This window comes from Mizuhopecten yessoensis, unplaced genomic scaffold (genome assembly GCF_002113885.1).
Source record: "Mizuhopecten yessoensis strain PY_sf001 unplaced genomic scaffold, ASM211388v2 scaffold3621, whole genome shotgun sequence".
NCBI lineage: Eukaryota > Metazoa > Mollusca > Bivalvia > Pectinida > Pectinidae > Mizuhopecten > Mizuhopecten yessoensis.
In genome coordinates this window covers 121062-137845 of record NW_018405136.1, presented here as the reverse complement: position 1 = coordinate 137845, position 16784 = coordinate 121062, and the positions used below count along the sequence as shown (strand labels likewise).

At 37.6% G+C, this 16784-nt stretch overlaps 1 protein-coding gene across 4 annotated transcripts; it reads left to right on the top strand.

Moving 5' to 3' along the window:
- Positions 1 to 935: 935 nt before the first annotated feature.
- LOC110447789 lies at positions 936 to 13923 on the top strand. 4 transcript variants are annotated; one of them, XR_002462637.1, is made up of 3 exons: positions 936 to 1641; positions 7127 to 7203; positions 12579 to 13923. XR_002462637.1 is itself a non-coding variant. In XM_021493697.1 (3 exons), exons 1-3 carry the CDS (start codon positions 6287 to 6289, stop codon positions 12913 to 12915), a joined length of 438 nt encoding a protein of 145 aa, XP_021349372.1. In that variant the 5' UTR covers positions 5945 to 6286; the 3' UTR covers positions 12916 to 13923. The 4 variants fall into 4 exon arrangements, 1 of the variants encoding a protein (XP_021349372.1); XM_021493697.1 differs by lacking the exon at positions 936 to 1641 and adding an exon at positions 5945 to 6310; XR_002462635.1 differs by lacking the exon at positions 7127 to 7203 and having other exon boundaries at positions 1220 to 1641.
- Positions 13924 to 16784: the final 2861 nt, after the last annotated feature.

The window sequence follows — 16784 nt, the reverse complement described above, 5'->3', positions numbered from 1 at the left end:
CTAATATACCGTTATGCTTAACTACTGTGTTGGGTATATTGAATACGATATTACACATCCACTTTATATAGAAAACCTTGCATAACTTATTTCATAATAATAGAAGTATCATTCTTTCTGTAAAGTATACTATATACATGTATGATATATTATTCAAATTATATCAATTAAAAAATTGTGACACACATAAAATGCATACTTTCCAAATGAAAAAAAAAACATTAAGAGAAATTGCATTTTAATATCCAAATGAATCGTTTTAAAGAATAACCTAGCTAGTTAATTGCATATCTTACTTATTCAAGAAAAACTTCAAATATACACATATTGCCCCTATCCCTTTAAAGTGAAAATATCAGATTATTTAACCGATGTGCATTATCCTACGGACGGGTGAGCAATGAAGTAATTTTCACACTTTGGGTAATTGAGATAAATTGTCACCGTTTAAACTAGCAATTTGTATAATTTAGTTACAATTTAAACAATTTTAAACGCAGTTAAGAGTTTACGAGTTAAAATGTTCACGTTTTGTTGGCGCAGTATAGTCTGATGTGAACTTATGACATTTTACACTTCTAGTTTTCAGTATGGTTATATGTCAAAGATTGCAGCTAAAAGTCAATTTCGCCGAAAATTGTGCTTGTGACATTCTGTCTGGCACCCCTCGAGGTAAACTTAATCATGCGACCAATCTTTCTCCTACATGAGTAATAACACTACCAGGGATAGTTTCACCTGATTCATCCGGTTAAAAAACACACGCTTTTTTCTATCTGGTGATCCGTCTCTGTGCACTCGCCGACCCTCCGAATCGAACGATATTTCCTAACCATGAACGTATGTGGGTACAGTCGAACCACACTAAATACAAAAACGTGTCAAAACACCATCAGCCAATACATCTAGGCGGGGAGAGTTTCGCTACCACTAAAATCGTTAATTAAGGACAGACAACTCCTAACATAACAAAAGACAATAGATATACTTAAACACCTCGACACGAGCGTGCCTTTCCACACAGAAGGTGAAGCGTAACTAATACACACAGACTATGTTCGTCGATAACAGTGCAGTACAGTTGAACCAACGTATCGTATGACTGAAATTGACCTTAGATAACATATGAATTGTGTGATTACAAGAATACCAGGCTTGTTACAGATAGGTGGTGATTTTAAACGGAATTAATCAAATAGAGTATGTAAAATAATGTATCGCATGAAAATCAAATCAACGAATAAAATACATTGGTTTATAAATCACTTAATAACACCAGGTTGTCGCCGAGGCAAGTCGCAGAAATAATATGCTAGGCAAGAGGCCCAACACGGGGTATTAGTAGTATACCTACAATATTGGTTATACCTCTATCGATATGGTAGAGCTACAATATTTATAACTTATTGATATGATAGGACTGAAACGTCATATGACGATGTGCAACATGATTCATGGATGGTACGACAGCATTTCAAGTGCTGGTGTGATTTAAAGTTAACGCTCAGTATCTCTACTATTTACTCATGTAGATAAACGCTATATATAGCTACATACAGCGGTATATACCTGTTCACGCAGTTGAACACAAAGGGTGCTATTTCTTCATGTCGGGGTTTTGCCACGCTGTCATCGGGACATGTAAGTATTAAAACAGTTTATTAAGACGATTAACGATCACCATGTTAATGTAATTATTGTATTTGTTTATCAGATATTTGTTTGTAGGTTGTATAATATATATAACTTGTGTGTCCATAAACATGAACAGTGGAATTGACATAAATAGTTGCCCCAGATTAAATTTCTGTAATGATAAAAAACGATAAGATTATATTACGATCTTGACAAGATCAATTATCGGTATACCTATTTGTAACAGATTGTATGTGATTTGAACCGTACTTTCTGTAAATATCTTAAAACAATATGGCTAATAAATTTCGATATGAGGTAAATACTATTTATAGTCACATACCGTGAAATATGATATTATTCCTAAGAGAAAAATATGTCAAATGTAAATCTGAGCATTAAATACTTACAGACTTAGTGCAAGTTGACCAGATTGAGATATGAAGCTTTAGTCCCCTAGTTGTAACGTAAATTGTATATATGTGTATATATAATGCTGTATTGAGTGGGTTTGCCACTACTGTGTAATCCATCTTATCGGCCTGTATTACAAACTGTGTCAGCCGTGTAAACTAGAGGGCTGTGTTTACAGTAGAACGTCAGTATGTGTGTATATTGAGGTGCCATTCATGAGAAATGATTAGCTATAATAGGACCCTCTTAACAATCAATACTCATCACACTGTGAAACTCTATCAACAGTTCATTGAATTTACCATCGAGAGTTGATTAACATTTTTCGTAAGAGTAGAATTTTTCATTTATACACAGCTAAATAAAATATAAATTGAGACACTCCCCTTTCCTTGTGGTTACTTGGCTATCAACCAGAACATCGTCATCATATGTCCCCTAAAACATACTCTGGGGAGATATTTTTTATTACTGCCTTTCCTATTTTCATTTTCATTTATTTTAGGTTAATTTAAAGGAATTTTGGGAGCTCTTGTTTTTCATTCTTTTAATTGTTTTAAGTCCACTAGGGAAATATTTCGGGAAGTATTATTTCTGTCGTTTTTTTCTTGTTATTGTTTTTACTGTCGATATCGTTGCCTCTTACTCTTCTTCTGTTAATAATTTATGGAATGGAAAGAATGTTTAAGGATTCTTCACCCCATGTCGTATGATTTTTGTCGCTTCGTAATTCAAGATGGCTGTTTTGTTTGTTTCGTGGTTGTTTGTTTGTATCGTTATCACAACAGCGATGGTCGTAAATGAAGTTGGGTATCAAGTTATACATCACTGAAAAATGAGTAGTAAGAGCTTACAGAACAGTAGAGGTCACAATAGTTGCAAAATGGCGGCAACAGACTATTTTAGGTCTAGCTAGCCAATATCCCCTACGCAGACGACACACAGGAGAAACCCCGATTCTACAATACGGCCCCACATAAGTCGCCCCACTGCTGCTACATATTTTATGACAAAATTCTGTCTCGGGAGCGCCCTGGCGTAGAGATAACAACATCTCATATAAATCTACTATGAAGACCTGACAAGTGTATACCTTATCAAATTAATTACAGTGTCAGGTACAGGTATCCTAGCGTGTGACGGTGTCATCTTCGTCGTGAGAAGGGCACGACGTACATTCCGGATTAATTTTATCAGTAACCTATGTCCGTGTTAACGATCGTTACGCTACTATAAATTAGCGAAAACATCGGGTTCATTCCATGTAAATATGTCTTGCTGGTTTTATTAAATTAATTCGGAACCCCTCTGACATATTCTTCAGCCGTACGATTATACATGTTCGGCGCATAGAAAAAATATTGACTGCTTTCACCATGAGTGAATAATTTACAGCAGCATTTAATCCGTTTTGACTATTATATCTCTGCGTCCTGCTTCCGTCGTTAGGGGGCTGACGAAAGAAAACAATAAAAAAAGAGAAATCGATATTGGAAATCATCGACAAAGCCTTATTTGCAAGCTCATATTTTATATAAATATGTATTGTTGTACGTTATGGTGCCTATTATATAAGATATATAATGAAAATGGTGAAAGCATGGTCACGATCGATTTTCATATTCCGTCGATGTGTTACAGGTAGGATACTCGACACACCGTGAATCAACTGCAATTTTAGCGGCTATAGTACCAGGTTTAACTTGCATACCTATACACAAAGAGAGCGATCCGCACCGATTGTTTGTCAGTGTGCAAGTGTACAGTATATGTATCTGTTGGTGACAGTCACACATAATAACGTATGTATACAAGGGCAAATGTTTGTATCTACTTTTATCACCTGATGTATGATGTCATCCCGTACCTCAGGCACCTGGACCGCTTTCGTTTATCGCGATCCAAACGGTTGGACCGGTTGGATCAGATTTATTCGTTTATGTAATAAGGTCGGACCAAGTAATCTGATGCTGCTTTCAGGCGAACCTTGACCAAGCCTTACAAGGCCTGCAATAACATATGCAGGTCTGCCAGGATTTATACCCGAAAAGGTCACATTTGAAAACAAACAAACTGGTTGTTCCGCATAAACGAAGAGGCCCTACATTGTATGTATTTCAGGATGATAGCGGCTGATAGCCACGAATCTGTCCACTCATGGTACATTGTAGCTGATACGTGACGTGCATGATAGGAATTCACAATGGGCTTTGTTCAAATGTCCAAAACTTTTATAATCAGAAAAAAACGCATTTTTGAACAGCCACTGTGGCAAAGCTCCAAAATCAGCCTTCGTGGTAATTTCCAACACCGTCCTCGTTAAGGTATACGTATACCCTACCACATATCGTAATGCCCAAACCAGTGAACACAAACTGTCTTATTAGCGTGCTACAACCTATCGCTGACTACTAGCCGCCTTCGAGAGTAGTTCTTGATCTCAGAAATTAGGTCCACTTGTAGAGTTACCTGTATACAGAATTTGAAATAAAATATCAAGTTTTGTTTGTTGCCATTGTCTTAATACGAGTGTTGTCGATGACTTCAGTTTGACAGTGTTACCTCCATTGTTATTTGTTAAGACAATACTAAGTTGATTTCTTGTACATGCGTGGTCACCTTGGGAATAGGTCATTGTGTCAGGCTGGACAGTCCACTGTCACTAGGATTGACTTTGATTAAGTGATTTGACCCTTCGGGCATACTTCTGTACGATATTGTAAATGACACGGCTCCAGGAACAAATAGAACAATTACGGTAAATATGAAATAAGAAAGCAACTAATTTAAACTTCTATTTGTCAACGTCGAAAGCCATACACAGTAATCACGCAACTGCGCTATATGTCCGTTTCACCGATTTATGACTCATCAGTGTGACTTGAATTTCAAAATGAAAATAATTACACGTCTAAAGTGTTCGAAACGTGTGTAGATGTTCAGAGATGCACACAGTCCCCATCAAACTTTAACGGCGTAAGGAATTTTTACAACCTTAGGCTAAATTAAAATAATGTACATTTGAATTAGTATTTCATGTAAACCATACGAGAATGAATACCAGCTACAAATGAACGGCTTAATTACCTCGAGACTAACAATTAACCATCAGAATAAACATTAGCTACAAGCATCGACCTTCCTCGGGGATCGATAATCTACCAGCAAATCCAATCGCCCTGTAATGTTTAACAATTACCTGTGTTAGAAATACGAAACGAGGAATAATTACAACAGAACGGACATTATGTGACATGATTGGCGAATGATCCATTATTATCATTATTATGGTAAATGGTACCAGTACGATTGCCACTACCGTTATTGTAAAATATTGACGTCCTTTTTAAAAGGTTCTCCATAAAGAGCTCATGTTTGGTGCATTTTAAAGAATTATTGTTGTTTGAAATTGAAATGTACTAAATTATTTACACTGCCAAGTATACACTTTACCAATGTTGCAGACTATGAATTATTGATAAATAGTATCAAAATGAAAGTCTAATTGAAGGGTCGTAAAGTTGTAACTTAAAATTCAAACATAGTACCAGTAGTACATGTAAAAAAAAAATCAAAAAAAATCTGGAAAATGTCAATAACATATTTCGGGTAGGGGATATTTGGTGGGAATTTAGGTAAAGGGGAAACAAAAACTATTTTATTTTATACCCAATCCTGTTGGTTGCCTCATCCTCTGTATATAAGAGACATTTGAATAGAAATATACCTAATGTAGTGTACCCTTTACCTTAGGTATATCACATACACTCGTACGTACGTGATTAGCAGATGTAAACAGGTTTAAGTGATGCGTTGATCACTGCCCACTCTCTATTTAATGTCGCGACACGCCTTGTTAAACCTTTCACAAGGTAAACGTGTGATCGCACACCTATTCATATTACCTAAATGTGAACATGTCATCGATGCGTCACATCCGTCAGACTTAAAGCTTCCTGTATATAATACTTTCTTTATCTCGTTATGTATCGCCTGCGGACATACTGACAGCATTAGGGTTACAAAAGACGCAGGTTAAGATCGATAGTCTCGTTCAACCAGACCCTTGTTGTCTGCGCAAGCTACGCCGAACTTTCTTGTTTACAAAGTGATCAAGCGTCTTATTGAACGAGACTTAGGGTAAGAAGACTATGGACCTCTGTTATGGCCGCCATCATGATCTCATTGGGAAATATGGCCTCAGACCACAAATACACTTCCGGGTCGTTGTGCACGTATGCAGTGCATAAGGACATTTCAGGTCAGTTACTAAATATGTTTTCCTGTCTAATCTATGACAGATATGTACAGATTTTTACATAAAATTGTTCAACAATATCTATTCTAGCGATATTTTTTTTGACACAGTTTCCAAGTTTGTATTCGCAGCGGGGCACAATGAGTGATTAGGCTTGCGCAGTGATATTTTGTAATTTTTGGTATTTTCCTCTATACATGCAGGGTTGTGACATTCAAATGAAATTATCTTTATTAATTGCCGGCCATGAGGTACTTTCCAGCTCACTGTAGGTCTAGTTTGAATAGATCTACAATATGATATAGGACTCAGACCCTGCGCAAAGTTTTAAGATATTTTAATTTCATTTTTCCTTTGGTAGTAACATATAGTTGAATTAATTGTGGTCTGCGGCCTGCTTATGGACCACTGTTATGGTGCCATCATGCTCTCATTGGGAATATGCAGTGGAATCCGACCCTTGAAAAACTAGAAGAATGCAACAACCGCATAGTGTACAGCTTGTCACATTGATTCCATTCTGAGAGAGATGAACACAACACACAAATGTGAATGCACATATTCCGTCTTTGCGTATTGCAGAGTTATCTTCTCTTGTGAGCAAGTATGGATTGTTACGTCATTGGTTTGTGTGAGAAAATTACGTCGTTTTCTCAAAAATTGATGACTTTACTCTCACAAACAAATGACGTAACAATCAATACCGGCTCTCAAGAGCAGATAACTCTGCAATACGCAAAGACGGAATAATCTTTAGTAATAGATACAGTATTCAAAAAATGAATTACACCGTATAATACAGCTGTTTTGTCCTTCTAGGACGCATCAGTGAAGACGGGGGCCGAAAAGTTGGAATACATTTGTAGTCTAAAACTACTGTTGAAACAGAGAGGAAGGTGAACAACCGCTTAATTATGTCAATCTGTAACACTGCACTAGCACCCGTGTATTTCAAATTTGTAATCTGTAATATTTGTACAATGAGCCATGCCCCTACTCAAACGAGATATTTGTGGTTATCAAGATTATGACAAATCTTTGGAACTCAGAAATCTACCAGCAGATTATACCTTTAAATTAGATCATACATTAACGAGAGTGATAGAGGAAAAGTTCCTGGTTAACTGACCAGGAACCTTTCCTCTATCACTCTCGTTTATTTATGATCTAATTTAAAGGTAGAATCTGCTGGTAGAGCTGGCTATATAAAACTAACAATGGTTCTAACGTCATCCGTGGTCGACAGTGGGCAAAGACGCCGTCAGTGTCGGCGAATACATAACAGCGACATAGAATACTCCGTCCCTCCTAATATTTCCCAGTCGGCGTAACGATAGCATTCTGCCGGCATCAGTTGTACGGAACATTGGAATTCTAAGCGTTTCATGGTCAAAATGTGTGTTGTAATACCTGCTGTGAGATCTTCAATATTTCTTCGACATGAAGAGGTCATTGATAAAATTATTCCGTGATATCGCTTTAAGAGATTGTTTTAATTTTGAGGGCGTCGCTGACGATAATCATCACTTCCTATGCTATCATTGTTCTAAGATTTTAAACTATGGAAATGCCCAAAAAGCATAAAATCTTGTAAATACCTATTTTCATGTTTTCGGTGCTTTATCTCTTATTAGACATTTTTCAATTTGGGGTAGACCTAGCACGAGGCGTGGAGACAGAGACATAGACTAGTAAATACAGGGGTCATTTCAAAACTGATTTTATATGGAACGTTTAGACGCATATGTACGTGGCTACAGGTAAGCGAACAGGTAACATCATATGGAGATACAGATTAGAACCTATGTAACCGGTAACCACAGTCGTTATAGTCTTTTTCGTGGCTCAATGCGGCAGGTATGTAACCGTGGCAATTGATATTTCAATATCTCTGTTAAGGATCTCATCCGGGACGTCTGTTGTATTTTTCTGACGCCGATTAAGTTAAAAGAAATTCCCCGAGCCAAATTAATCAGTTGGGAGAAGTTTGTAATTTACCAGAGTGACAGGGATCACATATATTTGTAGATTAAATCATTTTATGCTATTCTTAGAAGACTTTTCTAGGGATCATTTCAGGGGAGTGAATTTTCGGATTTCTATACTACTGCCATCACCAGAGTGCAACAGCATGCACAGATTTTTTGTTTTCAGTATAAACCATAATTTAAAAAAAAATATTTTTCTGAAAAAAACCCAAGTAAGGTGAAATCAACCAAAATAGGTTTATCAGGGGATGTTACTGTACATAAGGAGTATTAAAAGATCGTTCTCTAGTGTTTTGTCACAACCAGGGGGACAGGATTCCTTAATACAGATGAAATGAAAAATAACTTTGAGATGTTCCCTGATTTTACTAGTCTCGGTGTCCGTCTCTGGCTCCGTGGTTGGTCTGCTTTTTTTTGGTTTGGTGACCGCTGCAATGTTACATGGAGTTTTATTGATGATAATGACAGATGAACGGTTTTATATGCGCGGCTAATGTTTCTTGGAATATTTTCCTGTACCTAGCTTCAGTGGATTACAGGATATTGCCCGCTACTGTGTTATGTGGATTGCTGTAATCTGCTAATGTTTCTTAGAATGTTGTCCTGTACCAAGCTTCAGTGGATTACTGGATATTGCCCGCTAATGTGTTATGTGGATTGCTGTAATCTGCTAATGTGGATTGCTGTAATCTGCCAATGCTTCGTGGAATGTTGTCCCGTGCCTAGCCTACGTGGATTACTGGTAATCGTTCGCTATTTGTGTTATGTGGATTGCTGTAATCTGCTAATGTTTCTTGGAATGTTGTCCTGTACCTAGCTTCAGTGGATTACTGGTGATTGACTGCTATTGGTGTTGTATGGATTGTTGTCAGCAGCTTTTGTTTCGTGGGTTTGATGTTTACTGGTAGTGTTGCATCTAATGCTATTCATTGTTTGTATCTCGTGTAATATTGTTCACTTCTGTTAGTTACGTAGACTGTTGTCCACTGATAATTTAACAAACATTTTTATCCGGTACTTATAATAACTATATTGCTGTTCTTATCGCTTCTAATGTTACGTTGAATGGTGTCCATTGCTAATCACGAGTGGATCGTTGTCCATTTCTAATCACGAGTGGAATGGTGTCCATTGCTTATCCCGAGTGGAATGGTGTCCATTGCTAATCACGAGTGGAATGGTGTTCATTGCTAATCACGAGTGGAATGGTGTTTATTGCTAATCACGAGTGGATTGTTGTCCATTGCTAATCACGAGTGGAAACGTGTCCATTGCTAATCACGAGTGGAATGGTGTCCATTGCTAATCCCGAGTGGAATGGTGTCCATTGCTAATCCCGAGGGGAATGGTGTCCATTGTTAATCACGAGTGGAATGGTGTCCATTGCTAATCCCGAGTGGAATGGTGTCCATTGCTAATCCCGAGTGGAATGGTGTTTATTGCTAATCACGAGTGGATTATTGTCCATTGCTTATCACGAGTGGATTATTGCCCATTGCTTATCACGAGTGGATTGTCGACCATTGCTAATCACGAGTGGAATGTTGTCCATTGCTGATCCCGAGTGGAATGGTTTCCATTGCTAATCCCTAGTGGAATGGTGTTCATTGCTAATCACGAGTGGAATGTTTTTTTTGCTAATCACGAGTGGATTATTATCCATTGCTAATCACGAGTGGAATGTTGTCCATTGATAATCCCTAGTGAAATGGTGTCCATTGCTAATCACGAGTGGAATGGTGTTCATTGCTAATCACGAGTGGAATGGTGTCCATTGCTAATCACGAGTGGAATAGTGTCCATAGCTAATCACGAGTGGGATGGTGTTCATTACTAATCACGATGGATTGTTGTCCATTGCTTATCCCGGGTGGAATGGTGTTCATTGCTAATCACGAGTGGAATGGTGTCCATTGCTAATCACGAGTGGAATGGTGTCCATAGCTGATCACGAGTGGAATGGTGTTCATTACTAATCACGATGGATTGTTGTCCATTGCTTATCCCGAGTGGAATGGTGTTCATTGCTAATCACGAGTGGATTGTTGTCCATTGCTAATCACGATTGGATTGTTGTCCATTGCTAATCACGATTGGATTGTTGTCCATTGCTAATCACGAGTGGATGGTTGTTCACCTTAAATTTTGAATGGGTCGTTTTTCACTGCTACAGTATAATAGAACGTGGATGGCTGTCCACAGCTAATTTAACGTGTAATTTTTATTCAATGCTAATGTTACATGTACTTCTTTTTGTTGTTATGTAACGTATATCGCTGCCGTCTGCTAATATCATGTGGTATGTTGTTAACTGCTTATTTATTTGACGTAGCTTGTAGTAGTTATTTAAAAATCGATTAGGACAATATTTGGATATCTAAACAATCTAATTATCTCTATTATCATTTTCGCAATGTATGTAAAGTTATTTAAAGTAAATTGAACAGATTTTACACAGCTGAAAGCATATTTACACACGAAAGGAGTGATCAATATTGCATAACAAGTGTCGATCGATCATAGGGTTGAAAAATAAATTCGATAATGTATCTGGTGCTTTTCATTTACTTAAAGAAGCAGCACGATCGTTAAAACACCGAGACTCGATTCCGAATGTCGTTACATGCAAACAATGAGGATGACGTCACAACACGCTGCTTTTAAACACGTACATACTTTCATTCATTTGATAATATCTGATATTGGAATATTTTTCACATCAGCAGAAAAGTGGCATGTTTGCTTCAGAGGGTAGCTAGGGGCTTTCATGAGACCACTTATTTTCATAAGATGATACATTAAACTAAGCATTTCGTTTTTATTTGTTAAATAATAAGGCTTTTTAATTATATGTAATTATTACAAAAGAGACGGGTTTTTTTGTGTCAGAGAAGCTCGAGATATCCGTAAAAAACAGTCAGCCCATTGCACGTCAAGATCGATTCGCTACAACCAGCCACGGGTGCTTCCTGTTTAAGGATGATCAGCGGATTGTCGTAACGCTGTTTAACCTGATCATTTCAATTATTTAAACGATGCCCTGGTTAAGTCCGGCCCTCTGGCAAATACAGCCGACACTGTTGGACATACGATCATCACGCTAGCGATTACATCAACTTCGTTAATGACTTGGTCGATAGGGCCTACGGGGGTTCTCACCCGAGATTTATGGGAATGAGTACATAAAGTTAGTACCCAACTACATATCATGTTCTGTTCGTCATCGTTGCTAGAGACAGTATCGATTTCGAGGCCGGAAATGACCGTGTTTCAAATTCACTTTAGGATCCCTGTCCCACCGGTGTATTTAGCCTAACCTTAATTTTATTTTGGATACACAGTGTAGCGCGTGTTTTCGTTGAACCACGGAATTAGATTGCTATCTAAGGCGGCATTGGTTGAACAGGTAGCTCAGTCGGTTGGAGCGAAAGTGTAACATTGCGAAGTCCAGTGTGCGAATCCCGTTACTTTGACTTTAACTCATAATACTATTATTTTTTTTATTTTTTGTTTTTTTTTTGTTTTTTTTTGGTTATGTTATATTAAGTCCCGCAAGGTATGAGTTTCTCTTTGGAAATGATTTATCAAAGCTAAAGTCATGTCATAAAAACGGTTTCCGGTGCGTCGTCACATTGTATTTGCAGTGGTACGGGGATCCTTTACCAATAATGAACGACGCTACGACATTGAACCCGTTTTTGATATCGTCGCAATTTTTTTCTATTACACTGAAGATAAAATTGAACATTGTACGTTTATATTTGACACTTATATGTATTACGGTTGCTTACATTTTTTGTTTAGATACGAACTTTTTGTTGTTTTCATGTACTAGTGTATTTAACAAAAACAAAGCTAAGTTTCCCATAAGAATCATATGCTTCCATGCATTTGTATATGGTTCTTCAAAACTATTTGAAAAGGGAAATAAAAAAAGAAAGAGAACAGATGAAGCGCAGGAATCGAACCCCGGACCTTTCCATTGTGAACCGAACACATTACAAATGTTGCCGTTCTTTAATTACAAATTCACATTATCAGAATGCACATGACTAACTTAACAAAGGGAGGTAACTATAATAAAAGAAATATGTTGGTTGCTTTAATCTTTATAAAAGGGAGAATACTCGAAGCCAAAACACTATGAGAGTGAAACTCTTCTTCGCGATTTCAACTGTTGCACCGGTACCGTTAAACCTTTAAGTGTATTTTTCTGATATATTAATGCATTTTACCATTAATTACCAATTACCAACATATATTTTTTCTTATTCTTTCCCCAGAAACAACGTGATGTCTAATGACGCAGTGGTGAGGATATCCCTCAATACAGACGATATCATATTTGCTGCACAAAAAATTCTTGCGCAAACAACAAGTGAATTCTTACCAACTCTCATCGGAATTACTACGTTAGTGTTTTTAGTGGTTGGATTTGCGTCATTCGTTGGGACCTGTTTGAGCCTGTGCGTGTTCGGTAAATTTAAATGCTGTTATCGTTGTAGACGTTCGAGATACCATCATGATGACGACGACGACGACTTTGTTGACTGTCCAGACCCAGCCGGTAAGCCATTGCGCAATGGCAATGCATTCCCACAGAACGAAACATTTTTATAAAACAATTCACTCTTTTCTACAAAACAAAACATCACTAATGATGTGGCTATTATATGTTATTGTGTCCATCAAGTAAAAAAGGACAAACAATATTTTATTGGTTTGAAATTTGTGTTCTCTCGGTAGTACAACTAATTGGTGATCGGATGGCGGAATGGATAACGCACCAAGGTGACCAGGTTTCGAATCCCTCGATTGGATGTGAAAACTTATGCTGTCACCTGCCCGACCATGTGGGTACTCCGGTTCCTCTTACGTTAAGAGGTCCCACTCATCCCAATCCTATATGGCTATATTTTAGTAAAATGAGAAATTAACAACAGAAAAGATATATTTATTTCGTATATAAGGTTTTGTTACAGTTAGAGTACCGATAATGTCAAGTCAAGAAAAACGACAAGCAAATCGAAATTGAAACTCTTCTTTGTTGGAGGTACGACACAAGGGTGGGTGGCTTTGTCTACCTTAATTCCGAAATCGGAAAGAGTATAAGGAATACATGGGAAGGACAATACCATTGATTTAAAAATCACAGCGTAGCCGCTTTATGTCATATTGTGATTTTGACAAGAGTGTTCTGTCAGAATCAAAGACAGGACGAAATAAGTGGTTTTTATCATGGACTGGAAATTTAAAATCTTCGACAGAATTGTAACTCGGCACATTATTCGTGTCCGTTGAATAATCCGCCGACTTGTAACAAAACAAAATCCGGGTAAACAAGGATGACCGTGATATATTCTAGACCAGAAACAACTCCTGTACTTTGTAAAGAAAGAAATGAAATACTGCAATATATCTTTAAATCTCATTTCTCAAATTGGCACAAAACACTAGACAACAATTTATCGCACCTCAGTCAGGGATATTCCATGCGATGACATTTTTTTCTATCCGAGTGGCTTTGGACACTCGGGTGGTAATAGCGACGACCTTTTTCTATTTCGTCCGATCTGTTTGGCGCGGAATATTCACATTTTGCATTATTAAAATTATATTTTGTCGTAATACATGTATTTAATTTATTGATGTTGTTAAGATTCCTGGTGTTGTAGAAAAAGTATAACCTACATTGTGAAATATGTTTCTTCTTTGTAAGGACGGACAGTACTATTTGCGCGGAAGTATTCAAACAGTGAAGAGGCAATATTCACGTGAGGTCCCAGACATGGGATACCTGTAGACTACAAATAAAGTGATGTAAAAACCAAAACTACCTATAACTGAGCGAGACCGGGTTATCTCAGTCTCGAGCTAAGATTCTGTAATATTATCCAAACCGTGACGTCACGGTTTGGATTATGGTATAGAATCTTTGCCTTCGATCGAGATAACACAATCTCGCTCAATTACAGGTAGTAGATTTTATTATTCCACAGCTTCTATTTGAGGTACATGTTCATTTCACAGGGTATTTGTCAATTATATTTTTTGTGTGCAATAGTACAAACATGTATAGAACTAGTAGAATGGTTTAATAACAATATATATAGGGCAGACTCGCAATTCAATGCCTGCAATGCTCCAATGTCCAATAACCAATCTATAAAGAAACTCTTGATCGACAGGGTGTGTTCCATCCTCGATATCCAGGGGTTACGCTCACTAATGCTCTTTGCACCCCTAGAATATGTCATAGCAATTGAAGACACAACAACTTTTTGATTGGTCACATGTAAAAAAAAAACCTGACCAATCGCTAGGCTGATATCTGTCCTTTAAAGATTACAATGGGACGACACACCGACTTCAAAGTCGGTCAATTTTTACTGTTACGCGACCGCGAGATTCTTTTAATGTACATCACAGGGTCGAGTTAGTCTTCATTGAGCCTTCAATTTGGTTAAGACATATTCCAGGGGTGTAGAGAGTGTTAGTGAGCGTTACCCCTGGATATCGAGGATGTGTGTGTTCACGCGTGCTGTAAACAGAGACAGATTCATCCGTTCGCATCAAAGCTTAATACAAAATCAGTGTACGCTCAAAACGTCTGACGGAGTTTGACCAACAGCTGTATGAAATCGCCACAGATGCGTCATCAAGATGGTGATATGTGAAGACGTATGAACTTATCTTTATAGTCCAGTTGTTCTCCTTTCACAATTGGTGAAGAATATGCTAGTTTTGGAATGACATATATCAACGTTTGTTGTGTTACACTTTTTCATTTAACTAATTCTAGATAATTACCGTTCATACCTTGAAAGGTGCCTATCAGCGTTTCTTTCTTTGCAAAACATGATAGCGTTCGGGGTTTAATTTTGATGTAAATATGATAATGTTGTAAGGATTGTGTTGATTTTTCAATATATTCACACCTGTGTTAAGAGACCATCTTGTGGAGTCCAAACAATGGTCGCTTACAATTGTAACACAGATGGTCGCTTCATACAGGATCAGTTCATAGTGAAATCACTGCAAAGTTCTAAACACAGGTGGTCTTTATATTTATAGAGGTGGTCTCACAAGCAGGTTTTAATGTATATACTTTAAATGTATAAAAGTAGTGGTTATAAGCATTATAGCCAAGCTTTCACATATAAAGAATCAAACCCACGGCGAGAGGCACTTGTTCTGATCAACAGAAATGCAGAACGAGTGTTGCAGGACACTGCTTACTCCAGAGGTGTCGAAAAAACATATGAATACGTTTGTTGTGCGTTCAAAACAAACAAACAAACAAAAAGGAAATCCAGCGAAACACATTAAAGTAAAAAAGTAACACGTAATTTTTTTTGGAATACTGCTACTCTGTTTAACCTGAGTGGTAGTGGAACTACAAATTGTAGGAAGCTGGTCGGCCCGGAGTGATAAAAAACGATGAACATAGGAGTTGTACGTGGGCAGGCCAGAGTAAGAATATACGCACATGTACATGTAAATTTCGTAGCCCGAGTACATCTGATCTCATGCATGATGGAACGGTTTTTTGTGTATTTGGGAATAGCGTTTTAGCTTGAGAAGTGTCGGATAGTTATACGATAATAACGCAGGGTGACATGCACAAACAGTTGGCATCGCATAAATATAAACTGTAACACGAAACGACACGATATCCGTGTATTACAACATGATGCTCTCCAGTCAGCATGACTTTATTGAAGTTCGTAAAATGTACCCTAAACCGCCAGCAACGTCTATAACAAAACCGACTGGGTAGTCGATTTCTTAAATTCACATCACGCGCCTGGCAGTGTCCTTTGACACCAATGCTGTTCAAACCCCATCCTCGCTATCTAGGTGTTACGCTTACTTTCGCTCTCTGCACCCCTGGAATATTTCATAGCAAAAGTGAAGGCTCGGTGTGAGCCGCCTTGTTGATGAGACAAGAATACTAGTTCGATCCTTTGATTTACATCAAAAGAATCTCGCGGTCACGAAACCTTCAAAGGACAAGTATCAGCCTAGCGATTAGTATTTATTTTTACCTGAGACCAATCAAACAGTTATCGGCGTGCCTTCAAATTTGCTATGACATACTCCAGGGGTGAAGAGAGCGAAAGTGAGCGTAACCCCTGGATATCGAGGATGTCCAAACCCCAAACCCCACTCTGTCCTTTGCCATTTATAGTCTGATTATTTGGACTTAATTATCTAAAATTGATAGCGGCGAGTTTGGCCTTTGAACCTTGAAAAGCAAAAGCATAATATATAAGCTAGAAATAAATATTCTGCAAACATTATCAGCGCTTAAAAGAAGTTTTGACTGAAAAATATGTTCTGTAATTGATATAAAAAGAAAACTATAGCTTTTAACTAGGCAGATAATTTTGACGCCACAATAAAAGTATATTTATTAAAAATAAGTATTTCCACTTTGGTTATCCACTTGAAAGTTTATACATTTTCAAAATTTCGAAACACAGATA

Excerpts from the sequence above, each read along its gene's own strand:
- LOC110447789 (XM_021493697.1), top strand. The coding sequence starts at position 6,287 with ATGCAGTGCATAAGGACATTTCAG. Across the intron at positions 6,311-7,126 it reads AGTGCATAAGGACATTTCAG|GACGCATCAGTGAAGACGGG; the intron begins GTCAGTTACTAA and ends TTGTCCTTCTAG. Across the intron at positions 7,204-12,578 it reads CTGTTGAAACAGAGAGGAAG|AAACAACGTGATGTCTAATG; the intron begins GTGAACAACCGC and ends TTCTTTCCCCAG.